General features: G+C 35.8%; 1 protein-coding gene across 1 annotated transcript; it reads right to left on the bottom strand.

Annotated features, from left to right (window-relative positions):
- Positions 1-1,042: 1,042 nt before the first annotated feature.
- LOC120110252 (cation-transporting ATPase HMA5-like) lies at positions 1,043-11,721 on the bottom strand. Its single transcript, XM_039124717.1, has 9 exons — positions 11,352-11,721; positions 6,045-6,659; positions 5,455-5,884; positions 4,861-5,186; positions 3,694-3,752; positions 3,249-3,591; positions 2,960-3,157; positions 2,282-2,539; positions 1,043-1,579 (listed from the first exon to the last, which is right to left on the bottom strand). The coding sequence occupies exons 1-9, from the start codon at positions 11,682-11,684 to the stop codon at positions 1,103-1,105; spliced, it is 3,039 nt and encodes a 1,012-aa protein (XP_038980645.1). The 5' UTR covers positions 11,685-11,721; the 3' UTR covers positions 1,043-1,102.
- Between the last annotated feature and the right edge of the window lie 5,772 nt (positions 11,722-17,493).

Genomic DNA, 17,493 nt, shown 5'->3' with positions numbered 1-17,493 from the left:
TAATAATTTTTTATGTCTATTTTCAATATATCTAAATGAGAGGAAAAATGGATATATTTACAGCAAGTGAGGTGTATATCTATAGGACTCCTAAAAGCAAATATTAGGGGTCTTGGTTGTTGGTTTGGTCATCCTCATTTAGATGACTGAAATATCAAAGGGACGGCTAAAATATCCTTCATTAACGCAAATAACAATTCTACGTTCTATCAAGGAAGCTAAGCGATCTTAGTTCTGTTTCTGTTGTCTTAGTTCTTATAGCCTTAGCGTGAGATTAAGGAACAAGCAACCTACGTCTTAGTTCTCTTTCAGCTGTCGAAACAATCAACTAAATCTCTGTATTATTCCTATAAATCTTAGATATCTAATACTAAATAAAATAATATAAATCAAAGAGAAGAGTTGAATGATGGAGGAAATAGTCTCTCCTTTGACATGGAATAAGAGTCTACATACGAGTTACAGAAACCATATGGGGAAGCTACCACCAAAAAAAAAAAAAGCCCTACCCATCAATACCTATACGACCAATATTTCCAACCGTACAGATACCATGCTATGCCATCCATCTATTTAGCAAGTCCATTTACGACAGATCCAATCAATTAGTACTGGAAAAATCGAGCACCACTTTTATGACAGCGTGGACAGCGCAATTAACTTGCTGCCTGTGCGGCACAGCATATGGCCATGATGTTTACAATATTGCATGCATGCATAAAGAACAGATTCAGGGTGCATGCGTTGGGTTTACGACCAGAATCGAAATGGGTTGAAATAAGAATAGACATGGTTAAATCCCCCGACACATTTGGTTTGTAATCAAAATCTGAATTGGAATGAAATTTGAATACTGTGGAAGAGTAGGAATTAAATTTTGGAGGATTGGGACGTTCATATTCCCCCTAGAATTGTAATGGAAATAGGACTCCTTTCAACCAAGTGGCTGAAATAGGAGTCACTCATTTCTATTCCTATTCTAGAGTCCAATTTATCCAACCAAATATGCCCTCAAAAGTAAATATAAAGCTAGTAAACAACATGAGAGAAAACAGGACAACCATACCAGTGGTTAAAGCCTGAAAATATGCATATTTCATCGTTATTCCACAGTTATTTGTAGTATGGTGGTGAGCCTGGGCTTCCTATACCTTCTCAGAAGCAAAGAAGAGCAGACAACACTCACAGATGAGAAAGCCATGCAAGCACCGGCCAACCATGGTGGCATCTTAAGCCCCAAGAAGGGGAAGAGAACCCCAGCTGCCACTGGAATGGCGATGACATTATAGGCCATTGCAAAGAAGTAGTTCCAACGTATACGAGCAAATGTTTTCCTCGAGAGGTCAATGGCTGTGATGATGTCCTCAAGGCTGTTCTTCACCAGCACATAGTCTGCAGCTTCGATGGCGATATCGGTTCCCGCACCAATTGCCATTCCAACATCAGCAGCCGCAAGGGCAGGGGAGTCATTGATGCCATCACCGACCATTGCAACCATACTTCCGTCCTTTTGGAGGGAGCGCACAACATCAGCTTTCCCCGCTGGCATCACCTCAGCTCTCACATCTTCAATGCCAACCTGCAAGTAAAAGAGGAAAGCTCATTGTTCCAGTCACATTGATGAAGTACAATCACAAGGATTGATATTTGAGAAATAACTCAGCATTGAGAAAAATTCAAATTTGCAACACTTGCCAAGAGTTCAGGAATAATTACTACGCATAAAAGTTGCATAGATATTAGAAATAAAAAGAAGCAAAAGTTCATAATATGTCAATATGGAGGTTAGTGCATAAAGAAGTGTAACGCAACCACCACCAGCAACAGCAACACTACTGCCATCACCAACAAAAGACATCGTTATTCGTTAACCTTTACCCATGAGTATTTCATATATAAGTGATGAATAATTTTTGAAGCACTCATAACATTAATAAACTTTAAAAAAACAAAATTCTTGATAGAATTATTATTTTAATAACTTCAATAGTCGTTTTGCCACTGAAAAAGTTTGTGACTAGCTCAGGAAACTTTTAATAGTTGGAAGGATGTTGGTGCCGTGACTTCAGGTGAAAAAAGTCAGTATTTCTTTAGAAAAAGAAAAGAAAAGAGTTCAATGCTTTCTATATCCTCGTAAATGAAAATGCAAACATGTAAGGTTATGTGCCTTCAAGTTTGCAGTGTGGATTGTATAAGAAAGATGGCACAAATCAACATTAAACCTTTATATCATAAATATCTATGCTTCTAATGAATGAGGTGAGGGCCCCAAAAATCCAACCTCCTTTCCAACAGCTTGTGCTGTCCTCCAGTTATCCCCTGTTAACATAATTGGACAAACTCCCATCTTCTTCAGGCCTTCCACAACAACTGCTGCTTCTCTTTTTAAGGGATCAGCTACGCCCAACACTCCAATGAAGGTACCATGATATGCCACAAGGATACCTGTCTTAGCATTCATTTCGAGGTCCACTATAAAATTTTCAGCTTCAGTAGGAACAAGAACCCCATTTTCAGCTAACAGATTCCGATTGCCAACCTGTTAAGATATTTATAACTGAGTTAGGCAAGATTTTGTTTAAAAACGACAAATGCACATGCACAGACATACATAGTATATGTAAAACATACACAACACTTCTCATTGAATCCTTGCGAGTGAAGTTGAAAATCTTTTCACCATAAACATGCATCAAGATTATTATCTTAATACTTTATAGACTGGTGCCAGAAATCTAATAACCTGTACCCCATCCCTCTACGAGGATACCACACTGTACGCACCAATATCGCTGCACATCTATGGCCGAACGGTTGCTGATTAAGTAGTTCACAGATAAATACATTGATTGATGAGAGAGAGAGAGAGAGGGAGGGAGGAAGCAAGCAAGCAAGAACATGTCTGAGAGATAGAGATGGAGGGAGGGAAGAAGGGATGATTTCTTGTTTATGAACTCACCAGAACCCTTTTTCCATTGATCAAGCACTGCACACCTCTCCCAGGCACAGCAGAAAAATCCACAGCTTCTAGAAGCCATTCAGATAATCTTTCTTCTTTGCGCTGCTTTCCAGAATCTTTGTCTGTAGGAAGCTTCCCAAAGAAATAATGGTATGCATAATCTAGGATTGCTCTAGCAAGAGGGTGTTCACTGCTAGCCTAAACTACATTAAAAAGCGAAACACAGTTATTGTTTTGTAGTCGTCATTGTTCGAATGAAACGAGGAAATGCTTAGACTCTTTGTCTCACCTCAGCAGATGCAACTAAAGTGAGAAAGTCATCAAGTTCCATTTCTGTGAAAACTTTTGCAGTTGTAACAGCAGCTTTCCCTTGAGTAAGGGTGCCTGTTTTATCAAAGATCACATACTGCACATTCTGAGCTCTCTCTAAGGCATCCCCTCCTTTTATTAAGACCCCATGAGTTGCACCCACACCTGTTGCTACCATAACAGCAGTAGGGGTTGCCAGACCAAGGGCACAAGGACATGCAACCACCACCACAGATATTGAAAACATGAGGGAGAAAATGAAACAATTGCTACTTTCTCTGATCCATGAATCTGGATATGCTCCTAGCGATCCACAGAGAAACCTATACGAAATAAGACAGAGAATAACTACCAAAACAAGTTTGGAAAAAAACCGATCACCAGAACCAGTTTATAAATGCTTTTATGCTGGTAAGTAAACCTACCATCCAAAGAATGTCAAAAAGGACATGGTGATAACGATGGGAACAAAAATGCCGGCAACCTGTAATTGATTAAAGTAATCCGTAAAGATCATGACCATTTTTTTGTCCCAATTGTCGGACAAGACAAGGAATCGTAAGCAAGTAGAACAGAAAATATAGTGCTCAAACGAATTGAAAAAAAATATAGTAAAAACATGAATATGCATTCACCTACAGTGTGCATGGCAGCATAGGATATTAACATCAATATCTAAAATCTGAATCTGTGAAACCACTAGGAATTAGTGCTCAACCATACAATCTTTTACCATAAAAAGCCTAGCAAGATAGACCATCATGTCCTTGAAGTAGTCCCTACTTTGCCTCACTACCACTACTTTCAGGTCCATCTGTTTCCAGTTTCTGATACGGTAGTGGGACAGACTGTGCATTAAATTGTTAATATACAACAAGTTCAGCCATTTTTTTAATCTTATTTAGGATGCATGAATTTGTAACATCAAATATCACTGGGTAAGGAGTTCATATATGTTCATCCATAAGCCACCTGTAGATTCTCTTCTACCTTCAGTCATTCATAAGCTTAACCAATACAAACGTTGCAAACTTCATAGATTATTACAAGTAAAACTACGTAATCAAAGCAAAACCTAAAATAGTAACATTTTTGGTCTTGGAAATGTTAGTTCTGTTGATATTTTGTACACAGTTTAGTATCATCATAGTAAGGTATTCATCATGGTTATACAACTAACAAGTCTGGAGAATGAATACATCAAGAGCCAGCTGACTCCTTTAACAAATAAAACTGTTTCTTCATCAGGTTTTCTAGTATTATCTTGTTATGCACAACAATGACAGTATTGAATGGAACATGCCAGAACATTTTTCACATTGTTTGGTTATTTAATTGGCAAAGGGAAATAACTAACTCTTTTTCTGAATAGAAACAATTAACATCCTGAAGAAAAAATTAAAGAAAGGAACACGGCAAGGAAGAATAATTTCAGTTTTATGGGACAACGGACCTAAAAACATCCCTATGGCAGATCAACCAGCCACTTAAAGTTCAGATTACAGAAAGAAGGAAAAAATATGCAAGAGATACAATTCATCAACACCATAAAAAAAACATATACTAAATAAAAACAAATTGTTCATACTTACATAGTCGGCAAATTTTTGAATAGGTGCTTTGGACATCTGGGCTGTCTCAACCAGAGAGATTATCTGGCTCAAGACTGTATTAGATCCCACTTTGGTGGCTTGCATATGAAGGACACCATGTAAATTCATTGTGCCTCCAATAACTGAAGAAGATATTTCCTTGAGGATTGGAAAAGATTCACCAGTTACCATACTTTCATCAACATGACTTGTACCCCAAACTACGATGCCATCAGATGGAACCTTTGAACCAGGAAGAACTTTCAACATATCACCTGGTTGAATTAACAATGCATCTATCTCTCTCTCTACAATGTATCTTCCTTCTAAAATCCGAAAACAGAGAAGCAGAACAAAGTTAGAAATAAAAAAAAAAAGAAAAAAAAATCCAGATCGTTATTCTTAAGCTAGCATCGACAAAAGAAACCACTAGATACTCAACAAAGGAAATGCAAGACATGATAGAAATGGTCCCACTAATATCAGATACTTTTTGACAAGTACCAATGTCAGATATTTAACATGTTTTTTTTTATGAAAATAGACCTAGTTTAGTAAATAGAAAGCCTCTCAGATCATGTACAGTGATTATACCTGCATCTTTCACCATCAAAAGAGCTGTCCCAGGGGCAAGTTCAACTAACTTCTTGATAGCATCTGATGTCTTCCCTTTTGCAAGAACTTCCAAATACTTTCCAAATAACACAAAGGTAATTATCATCGCACTTGTCTCAAAATATATTGGGGGCCAGAACCCAGTATGTGCACCATATAGAAGTGCACCAACAGAGTAAAAGTAAGAAGCAGAAGTCCCCAGCACAACCAAAACATCCATGTTTGTAGATGCATGTCGCAGTGCTCTATAAGCAGATACATAGAAACGCTTACCGATAATAAACTGCACAATACTCACCAGTACCCACTTCAACAAATCACCCATCAAAAAGGGCCCACAATGCATGCGCAAGATGGAATTTACAAAAGGTATGCGAGGACACACCATCCGTATGAAAAAGACAGGAATCTGCCGCACAAAAAAAATAGAAACTAATAAGAACATAATACACCTTGAATATGTAAGAAAGCATTATAAGAAGCACAAGAACAAAAACATACATGAGCCAGAACCTCATGGAAGAGCAATATAGTGAAGTTATTTTCACAGCATGAAGAATCATACTCACACTGAGAAATAGACTGGAGAGGAAAAGCCAAAGCATTTTTGAGGCTTCTTGTGCATCACTTGAAGCTGCTAGAGCATATGGGTTCCGTACATGCATTTTAAGCCTCCCACCGCTTCCTCTCTCAATGGAATCAACTATAAGTCTCAGACCAATGGCTTCTGGATCGAATATAACCTCAACTTCCAAAAGGGAAATATTTACCTCAAATTGCCTCACCCCTGTCATATTCCTAAGTATTCCTTGTAAAACGTGTACATCTTTCTCACTTGACAATCCATCTACACCTAATAAAATTTTATCTTGGTCACTACTTTGTAGAAAGGCAGCATCAAAGCCAGCATCCTCAATTGCATGAACAATTTCATCTTTACTTATGACTGATGGATCATACTCGACCTCCCCTAGTGAGGTTGCCAAGGCAACTACAGCTCTTTTTACACCAGGTAGCTTTCTCAAAATCCCTTCAACAGAGTTTACACAGGCTGCACATGTCATGCCCCCAATCCTAAATTGCCCCGACAAGACCTTTTGTGATCTTGACATGGTATTATTAGAATCTGGGAGTATCTCAGCTTCAAATCCTGCATCATCAATAGCATCCTTTATATCTTCATCCTGAACAAAGAATCAAAGTTCAGTAAGTGGCATCCGAAGATGAAAAGTCAAAAAAAAAGAAAAGAAAAGAAAACAGTTGCACAACATATTTGAAATTGTCAGGATAATATGTTCAACACAAAAACCGAAAAATAGAATATAATGCACTAGTAAAAAAGTGATAAATTATGAGAGATAAGCAAATCCAATATGCATTCGGCACGAATCATCCCTACCTCAATAATTATTCGTATAAAGGTGCACATTCCTGTAGAATTCAGAAATTTAAAAAGACGAATCCAAATATACTCTAGTGATTTTAAAATTCTATATCTTTATTTCATGATAGGTCACATCATGCTTTGCCAACTCCAAGTAGATGGAAATAGGCATCTTGGCTTATGTTCTTCAAGATGATACTATTCAGACATTCCCAATGCCATCTAGCCAAACAAATACAGCAAAGACTAAATGCCTCAAGAAGGTGAAGATCAATGAATCCCATCAAGAAGAAAGACAGAAATTATCTTGTACACGTTAAAAAAAAAGGAGAGAAACCTCTCTATGATGCAATTCTACAAGAAGCTGAAGGTGTCTGTTTCCCATCAGTAAAAGGGCCAATAGCCAACCACTAACATTCAGGCACATAGAGAAAAGGAACTGAGATTTACATATATCAAATAGTAGTAAATATGAATATAAATCATGAATGCGATAAACAAATCCAATATCCAGAGTTTTAAAGAATATCAATGAAAGAAAAAATAGAAGTTTCAAATAATAAAAAGTTATACCTGACATTCTAATTGAACATGAACAAATAAGGCTGTGTTTAGACCTCCTTAATTTCTAAATCATGATCTTGTCCCAATTCTTGATTTAGAATTTTCAGTTTTTGATAGTTGAGAATTTTCAGCAAGGTGTTTGGTTGGTAAAAGGAGAAAGTTCCAAAATGGAAAATCGTAGGATGATATATCCTAGAGAAAAAATAATGAATTTTGATAATTCTAGTCAATATAGAAATTTCTAGTTTCATGATTTGAGGATCCCGAAATTTCATGTACTGCCAAACACTGAGTTACTAAAAACCTTGTAATTTCAGAAACCACAAAAGATTGCAACATATCATGATCTTTTAGTACATAGAAACACATCATAAGTGTAACAAGTATTTCGCACATATAATCAAGTCATACGAGAAACAAGGGCAGCTTGTCAAATGTGTAAACACTTAGAAATGTACTACAAAGAAAATAAATCAAGCGGAATATCAATAAAGAAACTGTCAAAGGAACCTAAATCTGAAGAGAAGCAGATTACAATAGAATCTAGAAAAGAAAAAAATATGCCTTACTAGAATCTCATTTATGACAATAATTTTTAGATAACTAAACAGGGAAGGAAATATAAGAAACGTGAAAAGAAAATGATGATATCACTGAAGTAAATAAATAAAAGTTATAAACTATATTTGAACTTTCATGCTCATAAGAAGTCAAGAAGAAAACATAAAAAGTTGTAATCTTTTTCTTCTTTTTCAAATTCACATTCTTACTTACAAAAGATTAAAATCAAATATCAAGTTAGATTTAGTTACATGGTTTGAGTTTCTTCTAAAACTAGCTGTCAACCTAATATCAATTCACCAACTTTTCTATCTACACTTGAGTCCTAACTGCAATTTGCAAATGGTCTAGAAACAAAAGAGAGAAAATATAATCTAAATGAATTAAATGAATGCTACATGAAGTCAACCTGAAATAGCTCGAATAATGCCTGATATTTAGTTAATTAAGGCTGCATTAAAGCAGAGCTTTCCCACATCCTTTATTTAGAAGGTACACTCAGAAGAAAGAAGTATTTCACAATCTTGGTAACAGGAAAAACAGAAACGAGAGTTTAAACTTTATGATGACCGACAGAGCTTTCAATTCCCATTACAATTAGCGCGAAGCCTGTCTTTAGAAACAGAAACGAGAGTTCAACCATGACTAGGAAAACATATTAGGAAAGAATAGAAGTTATATGAAGATAAGGAGAAGAAAATTTATATCCTTCTATTAAGCACAAAGAATAAGGAGGATTTCTATCCAGGTTAGACTATCCCTATGTTAAATTCAAAAAAAAAAAAATGTATACAAAGTATGCAAAAGAGAGAAATTGCAGGATTACCCAGAAAAAAAAAACATGTTTCTGAGATCAAAATCATTCAAGAACCCTAAAAAGTCCAAGCAAGTACAAACCCATTGAAGAATCTACATTTCATGAGAAGACACCTGCAAGACAGAGAACATAGCTTTTACATGGATCAGAGACATCCCAAAATTTGCTTCCGATGCTAGACTCCACTTATGCGAAAAAATCCAAAAAGAGGGTAAAACATCCTAGAAATTAAACCAAAATTTCTGAGGGTCGTATCATCTCATAACTCCAAGAACTTGCATAGCTCCTGGAAAACCCAAATCGAGTGGCAAAACTACAGCAAGTATGAGCTCCAAGAACTTGCATAGCTCCTGGAAAACCCAAATCCATTGGCAAAACTACAGCAAAAAATCGCATAGGTCCAAGAAACCCGAGAAGGGATTGGAAAAACTACAGTTTTTAATTAAAAGATAACTACAGAGCAAAAAAAAGTAAAAAAGACCAACTCAGACTAGAACCACCGATGCCTTCAATATAGTATAATACAATAATAAAGATATAAATATTATAATTATTAGCATAAATTAATTTTTTATAATATAATATAATATTAAATTATTTAACATAACATATTAATGTATTATGATATAACGTAATCATAGTCTGCCGAATCAGACCTACCGACCGGTTCGGCCCGGTACAGGCCGTTCCGGCCTGCAACCAGGATCCGGATAGCGTAAAAATCGGTTCCAGCTATTTTCGGACCAGTACAGACATGTACGCGTGCGTACCGGCTACGTACCGGCCTCATACTGGCCCGTACTAGTGCGAACCGGCCAGTTCGCGCCGGTACCGTTTTTTTTTAACCGCAATGCACGCACGCGCTGTAGATTTTAAACCACAGCGCGCATGCGCTGTGGTATAGCGTGTGGCCCTTTTTGTGCCACGCGCTCCCTCGGGACAAAGCGCCCCGCGTGGGCGTGGGGCCATGCGCCTGCGCGATTCTCCGCCTCGCACATTTCCACGTATGGTTCCACTGCACGTGGGCGCGATTCCCCGCGCTGGGAATCGCCCCGCGCGCGGTTCCCCCGCCCGCGCAGGTCATAAATACCATAGAGTTGCATTAGATGCCACTTTGTGACCACCTTTTATCCGCGCGTTCGCGTACGGACGAGAATCGAAAAAAAAAGTAGGAGACCGGTTGGTACCGGACCGATTCCGGTACGAACTGGTCTCGAACTGGTCCGGTAGGCGACCGGTACGCCTACCGGTACCGGTTCAACGTACCGTGAATGTAATATAATATTATATTTATAGTATAATATAATAATAGAAGGTATAAAATATTATAATTATTAGTGTAAAATAATTTTTTACCCTCCTGATGACCTTTTATTTCTATAACAAATTTTCTAGTAGATTTCCAGGATTATAAAGAAATATTTTGTGTAATTGTTATATTTTATCACGGGTATTTTGGTTAAAAAAATAACTTTCCGATCATGCCTAAAAGTGCTTTTCTAGAAAACTCCAAAATGGAAGCTTCTCCCAAAAAGCTGTTTTTAGTTTTCTGAAAAAGCTAAAACAGCTTCCCAAAATTTTTACCAAACACTTCTATTTTATCTAAAAGTGCTTTTGGAGGCCAGAAAGTGCTTTTTGACCCTCCAAAAGCTCCCCCAAATGGGGCCTGGATCATCCAACTAAACCCCAAGAAGCTACAATGCCCCCCAAAAAACAAATCACATGGAAGAAGTGCATTTTTTATTATTTCCAAGTTAAGACCACTACACTAAGGAAAGAAGGGGGAAAATAGAAAACTTTTATTCATCTACAGCCATCCACATCTCTAATTCGAAGATGAACCCCTATCCGCACGGATAACAACAACAAATTTGCATAAAAATAAGCAACATAAAAATTCAGACATCTTTCCTTGAGCCAATAACCCATCACGATCCCAAGAGGCCTTAAAATCTCAGAACCCATTGAAAATTCCATTTTTCTATTTAACCGTGTGAATCAAAATAACAAGGAAACTTCTATTCAGGGTACTACCATTCACATCTTCGCTTCCTAACATAAACCCCAACGTAAACAAATACAACAAAGAACCACAAAACCAAAACAAACATTCTGAGGGCCAAAGGATCCATATTGATCCAAGAGACCCAGTTAAACGAAAGGTTTTGTCCAGATTGGATAAACCCCAATTCAAACAAATAATTCAACTAAAAAAGATAAGGCAACGAAACCCTGTAAGCCAGCCAAACTGACCAAAAGACAAAAAGATCAAAACTAAACCATGATAGCCATAGAAAACTCCACAAAACCCAAAACCTATTTGGGAAACACTCCATCTTTTGTCCAGATCATGGACTCCGACACCTCTAATTTCACCGATAAACCCCAATTCTCCCCAAACAATCCACAAGAAAAGAAAGAGATATTCAACCATCAATCAATCCCAGAAAAACAACCAATTAAACCCAAGAATTCAGGATTGCGACTAAAAACCCAGAACCCATAAATCAGAAGGCGAGAAAGAGTGAAAGAGAGAGGAAAAGGTCCAACCTTGACGAGATTGGGATCGAAGACCACATGGGCCTTGTTCTGGAGCAAGGAGACGGAGGCCCTGGTGACGCCTCCGAGGGCGGTGATGGCGGCCTCGACGGAGTTGGTGCAGGCGGAGCAGGTCATCCCGCTGACCCTCACCTGGATTCTCTTCGCCTCCTTTTCATCCCCTCCCCTCGCGTCCGCCGCCGGCGGAGGCGGCTCCTCCAAGTCGTAGGAGTCGAGGAGGCGGACGTCCTCGAGATCGCCGGAGTCCTCCCTCACCGAGATGGCCTCCGGCCGGCGGCGTCCGGAGAGCGGGGTCAGCTGAAGGTCCCGGAGGCTCGGAGCCATTGAGGCCGAGAGAGACAGATATTGAGGGAGGAGCAGGGGGAGGAAACTTTTAAATAGAAGGGAAAACAACAGTCTAAATAGAAGAGGCGGAAGTCGTTGGTATTCTTGATGACGGTTTTGCCCTTTAAAATTATTTAACTGGAAGAAATATCTTTGTTAAATTTTTTTGGGTGATGTCAGGTAGGTGTCCGTTTCGTTGGAGATAGTTTCTAGGTTTCTCCTTGTTCCTCAAGAAAATTTTAAAAAATATTATATAAAATTTTCTTAGTAAGATATTTAATATTTGGAAAAAATTATAAATCATCCATTATTGATTAATATTTGATTTATTTGGGGGAGGTAAAAAGTAATAATTAGCTATTTCCAAAAATTGTAGAATTTAGAAAAGATTATAAATCATCCATTATTAATCATTACTTAATTTATCGAGGCCGTGGAAATCAATAAATTTTTGTTTTTGTAAGAGATGTAGAAGTCAGGATAGACAATATCTTATTGGATTGATCTCATGATGTTTAACACCAATCCTTTACTATTACATTATGGATGAATTGGATGATGCTCATTAATGGTTGATCAGTCGTCAAATTTAGATGAATTAATAGACCATAAGACATAATTTAATACACTAAGACACGGGCAAATTAGATAACCTCTAAAAGATACAAATATTTAATAGTAAAATTTCGAAACAGTTGACTTGGTATAAATATGATATTAGACTTGTCGACTTGGCAAGAAATAGAAAAGAATATTTTGGATCCAAAGTTTAGTTGGCTTGGTTAAAAAAATCATTACAAATAAAAAAATTAATTTGTGCTATATAATTTATTTATATGTACTATGTAGAGATTAAATACAAGGTTCTAATACATGTCATATTTATATTAGTTAAAATATATTTTGGTCAATAAAGTTCAGTTTCTAGGTAGGATGACGCGGCCTTTAACCGCGTTGACAAATATCAAAGGACACATGCCACGTCAATTTTTAACTTGTGACGGAATAAAAATAGGAAGCAAACCAATTTATTAATTGTGAAGGGCAATATGGGAAGAAATTGTTCCGGTTAGGGACGCGGAGTTTGCTTGATGACAATTGACACGGAATTGGACCAAAGCCGGGAAAATCTGGTCACAAGCGGTGAGGTCACCTCTCTTGACGTTTTCTTGACTTGATTAGAAACAAGATTTTTTTTTTTTTTTCCAAAGCCGGGAAAATCTGGTCACAAGCGGTGAGGTCACCTCTCTTGACGTTTTCTTGACTTGATTAGAAACAAGATTTTTTTTTAAAAAAAAAAATTACTCATTATGGTTTGTTTGATATTCTATAAAAATTAGATTTGTTTTTTTTTTTTTTCCTGAAAACCTCATCCTAATCGTAACCTAAATCCCATCTATAAACTTATTAGGCTGCAGAAGAAAGAAAAAGATATATGGATTTTTTTATCAATAAAATTTGGCCTGGAGACAGGTTGAGTTGATATAAGTTTTATTTAAATAGACTTATAATCTATGATTTAATAAAAAATCCAGCCCAATTATATCTAATTTTCCAAACAGGATGTTAATATTTTCTTTATCCACTCATTTTCATAGTTAGATGATACTTTTTGGATACATAATTATATTTTTAAATGCATAGCAATTAATGATCAATCTAAGACACCAACTTCTTTGTTTCAACTAGAATCCTTATATGCTTTGTTGATTGCATGTGTTGATCATTGTTATGATTTATTTCTTTTAAATGGGCCAGTTATTAAAAAAAAAAAAGCAGTCAGGACTTCAGGACAGCTTCCTGGAGAGGCATTGCTTCTGATATTCGATATATACAGACTTTATCTAAATAATTAATATTTTTACTTAGATTTGTTTGCCAACTAAAGATAGTTTATTTGTTTGATGAGCAATAATTTCTAAAAAGAAAGGGTGCCCTGCGGCATTTTCCTTGGACAAATAGCATATGTTAATATATGTTATTCATGTTTTATAAGAATAATGATTGATTTGCTTGGTTGTAGTTCATCCAGCCAAATCTACTCCATCTTTGATCTTCTACTTATGAGTTAATCATAAAAAATGTTTTTATGAACAATCTCAAGGAGTGCACAAAACTTTAGATAAATATTTTTCTCCCAAAGCCACTAAAGACAAGCTCTCAGATCTTAAACAGAGGGAGGCAATCTCAAGAATAAAGATATTCTTAGAAAATACAGATTTTTGGTGGACATAAGCATCTCCAATTACATGCCACAAGCGCACATTTTGTAGCAAGAAAATTAGATTTTAGACAATGCATCATTATTTTCTACTTATTGATTGATTCTGTTGATGTATGGCATGGTAGATTAGGACATATTAATTTGTCTTACATCAAGAAAATGAAAGATCTAGGCTTGTTAAATAATATTACCTTTGGAAATGTGAGTGATAAATGTGAAGTGTGTGTGGAGACTAAATCCACTAAAAAGAGTCATAAGTCAATAGAAAGAGAAATTGAATTGCTTGAATTAATACATTCTGATTTAAAAGATTTGAAAAACACTCCAACTAGTGAAGGAAAAAGATTTTACATAACCTTTATTGATGATTATTCTAAATACACTAAGATATATCTACATAGGATTAAAGATGAAGCCTTTGAAAAATTTCAGCAATATATCACTGAAGTAGAAAATAAATTTGATAAGATGATTAAAAGAATAAGGAGTGATAGAGGAGGAGAATATGAGTATAATCTCTTCAATAAATTTTGTGAAGATAAAAATATAATTCATGAGATTACCCCATCATATTCTTCTGAATCTAATGGAGTTGTTGAACGTAAAAATAAAACTCTAAAAGCAATGATGAATGCTATGTTAATAAGCTCAGGAGTACCTCTTTATTTGTTGGGGAAAGCTATTCTCTTTGCTTGTCACATGCAAAATAGAATACATTATAAGAAATATGGTAAAACATCCTATAAGTTATGGGAAGGTCATGTACCTAATTTTACTTATCTAAAAGTGTGGAGGTGCTTAGCCAAAGTTCTGTTACCTGAACCAAAGAAAAGAAAGTTGGGACCTAAAACTTTTAATTGTTTATTTATTGGTTATGCATTAAACAGTACTGCTTATAGATTTTTAGTATTAAAATGTGATTCTAATATTATGGAGCCCAACACTATAGTAGAATCTAAAATGTTGATTTCTTTGAAAATATCTTTCATATGAACCTAGGTAAAGAAAAAATTGACTCTCTACCTCATAATAAACAAGAAAAAGAGACACATGAAAATTATGAAGTTGATTTAAGAAGAAGTAAAAGAATTAGAAAAGAAAAAAATTTTGGAAGTAACTTTTACACTTTTCTTGTTGATAATGAACCTCAAACTTATAAAGAAACAATAATTTTCGTTGATGCACCTTTTTGGAAGGAGGCTATTAATAATGAAATAGAGTCTATTATGTCTATTCATACTTGAACCTTAGTTGATTTGCCTCCAGGTGCTAAAACAATTGGTTGTAAATGGATTTATAAAAAAAAGTTAAAATCTGATCATTCAATTGATAAGTTTAAAGCAAGATTAGTAGCAAAAGGATACTCACAAAGAAAAGATATTGATTATTTTGACACCTTTACACCAGTTCTAGAATTTCATCTATTAGAGTTTTCATTGTATTAGCATCCATTTAAAAAATTCATCAAATGGATGTGGAAACTGTATTTTTGAATGAACACTTAGATGAAGAAATTTACATGAAACAATCAGAAGGTTATGTTGTTCTTGGTAATGAGCACAAAGTTTGTAAATTAGTAAAATCTTTATATGGATTAAAACAAATGCCTAAATAATGACATGAAAAATTTGATAAAGTATTAGTATCTAATGACTTTTTAATTAATGAGGCTGATAAGTGTGTTTATAGTAAGGTTGTTAATAATGTTGTTATAATCATATGTTTGTATGTTGATGATATGCTTATCATGGGAACTGATTTGAATATAGTTATAGATATTAAGAAATTTGTGGCTTCTAATTTTGATATGAAAGATATGGGTGAAGCTTATATAATTCTTGGAATTAAGATAACAAGAAGTTCTAATGGACTAATGTTATCACAAGAACACTATATTGAAAAAAATTTAAGAAAATTTGAGCATTATGATAGTAAACCTGTATCTACTCCATACGATGCTAGTATACATTTAAAGAAAAATAAATAAAATGGTATTTTGCAAATTGAATATGCTCGCATCATTGGTAGTTTAATATTTTTAGTTAACTACACTCGTTCTGATATTGCTTATGCAGTAAGGAGATTGAGTAGGTATACTCATAATCTTAGTAAGGATCATTGAAATGCTATTCATAGAGTACTAAGGTACTTGAAAGGAACTATTAATTATAATTTATTATATCGTGGATTTCCAGCTGTACTTGAAGGGTATAGTGATGCAAACTGGATCTTTGATTCAAATGAGATGAAATCCACTAGTAGATATATCTTTACTCTTGGTGGGGGTGCAGTATCTTGGAAATCATCCAAGCAAATGTGTATTGCTTGGTCTACGATGGAGTCCGAATTAATTACCTTAGAAAAGGCAGGTTTTGAAGCTAAGTGGCTTAGAAATCTTGCGGGGGATATTTCATTATGGACTAAACCAACACCTTTCGTGTCTATTCTTTGTGATAGCCAAGCTACCATATATCGAGCTAAGAATAAAGTTTATAATGAAAAGAGTAGACACATAAGGTTGAGACATAATATTGTAAGGCAATTGCTTGATGATGGAATTATATCCCTTAATTTTGTAAAGTCAGAGTTGAATTTGGCTGATTCTCTAACCAAACCACTAGGTAGAAAAATGGTGAGTGATACATCGAGGGGGATGGGACTTATGCCTATATCGAAGTCAATAATGATGGAAACCCAACATGTGTGATTGGAGATCCCATGAAGCATGTTTATATAGGTAATAACAAGTCGTTAGTTGACTGTGAGTGCACTATCATATTTAAATTTGAGAATCGCTCCCTATGGTGTAGATAGTGCAAACTATAGTGTATGAGGATGAGGTAAAACTCTTAATAGATACCATAGTCCTTTTGGATGGTGTGTCTGCCTTCAGTACACACTTGATGGATCAACCTATATGGATGTGGGAGTGGGGCCGCTTCCTATGAGAATTAAACAGTTCTCTAAAGCACTGATGAATGTCCAGGTAAGGTGCATGGCCTATTTGCATCAACCTGTTTAGAACAAGCCCAGAACTTAAGAGGTCAATGTGGTCTATGGGTCACTAATTTACATGAAGAACTTTTGGTTCATAGAAATTTTATATTTCACCAAAGTTCTGTAAGTCATACTCACTAGTCCTAAAAATAGTACATAGTCTTAAAGACACCATTTTGATGCATTGAACTCTCGCGCTCTTTTATATCTTTTATTTTCTTATTATTTTATTAAATTTTGAAATATGCGAGGGATTGTTGGAGTATTTCAAAATTCCAAGCCTATCTTTTTTTTTCGCTTGTGTACTTTCTTTAGTCTCACATTGAAAAAAGATGAAACTCAAATAGTTTTTATATAGTCTTCAACCTTTTAACCTGGTGAAGCAAAGAAAGTAAGCAGCCTATGCGCACACGAGCCTAATGGAGACCTAAGCCAATATCGGTAGATTCGAACCGAAAATGGGTTAACCGGGCGCGTCACGCTCGATCATCACGTGTAGGGGGGACCCACCTTGCGCGAGCGCGGGAGTTGGGCTTGAGCCTAGCTTGTTTTTGTCGTTTGTTTTTTGAATTTAAATTTTAAAATGGT

This window comes from Phoenix dactylifera, chromosome 1 (genome assembly GCF_009389715.1).
Source record: "Phoenix dactylifera cultivar Barhee BC4 chromosome 1, palm_55x_up_171113_PBpolish2nd_filt_p, whole genome shotgun sequence".
Taxonomy (NCBI): Eukaryota; Viridiplantae; Streptophyta; class Magnoliopsida; order Arecales; family Arecaceae; genus Phoenix; species Phoenix dactylifera.
Note: the sequence above shows the minus strand (reverse complement) of the source record. Positions and strands in the feature narration are given on the sequence as shown.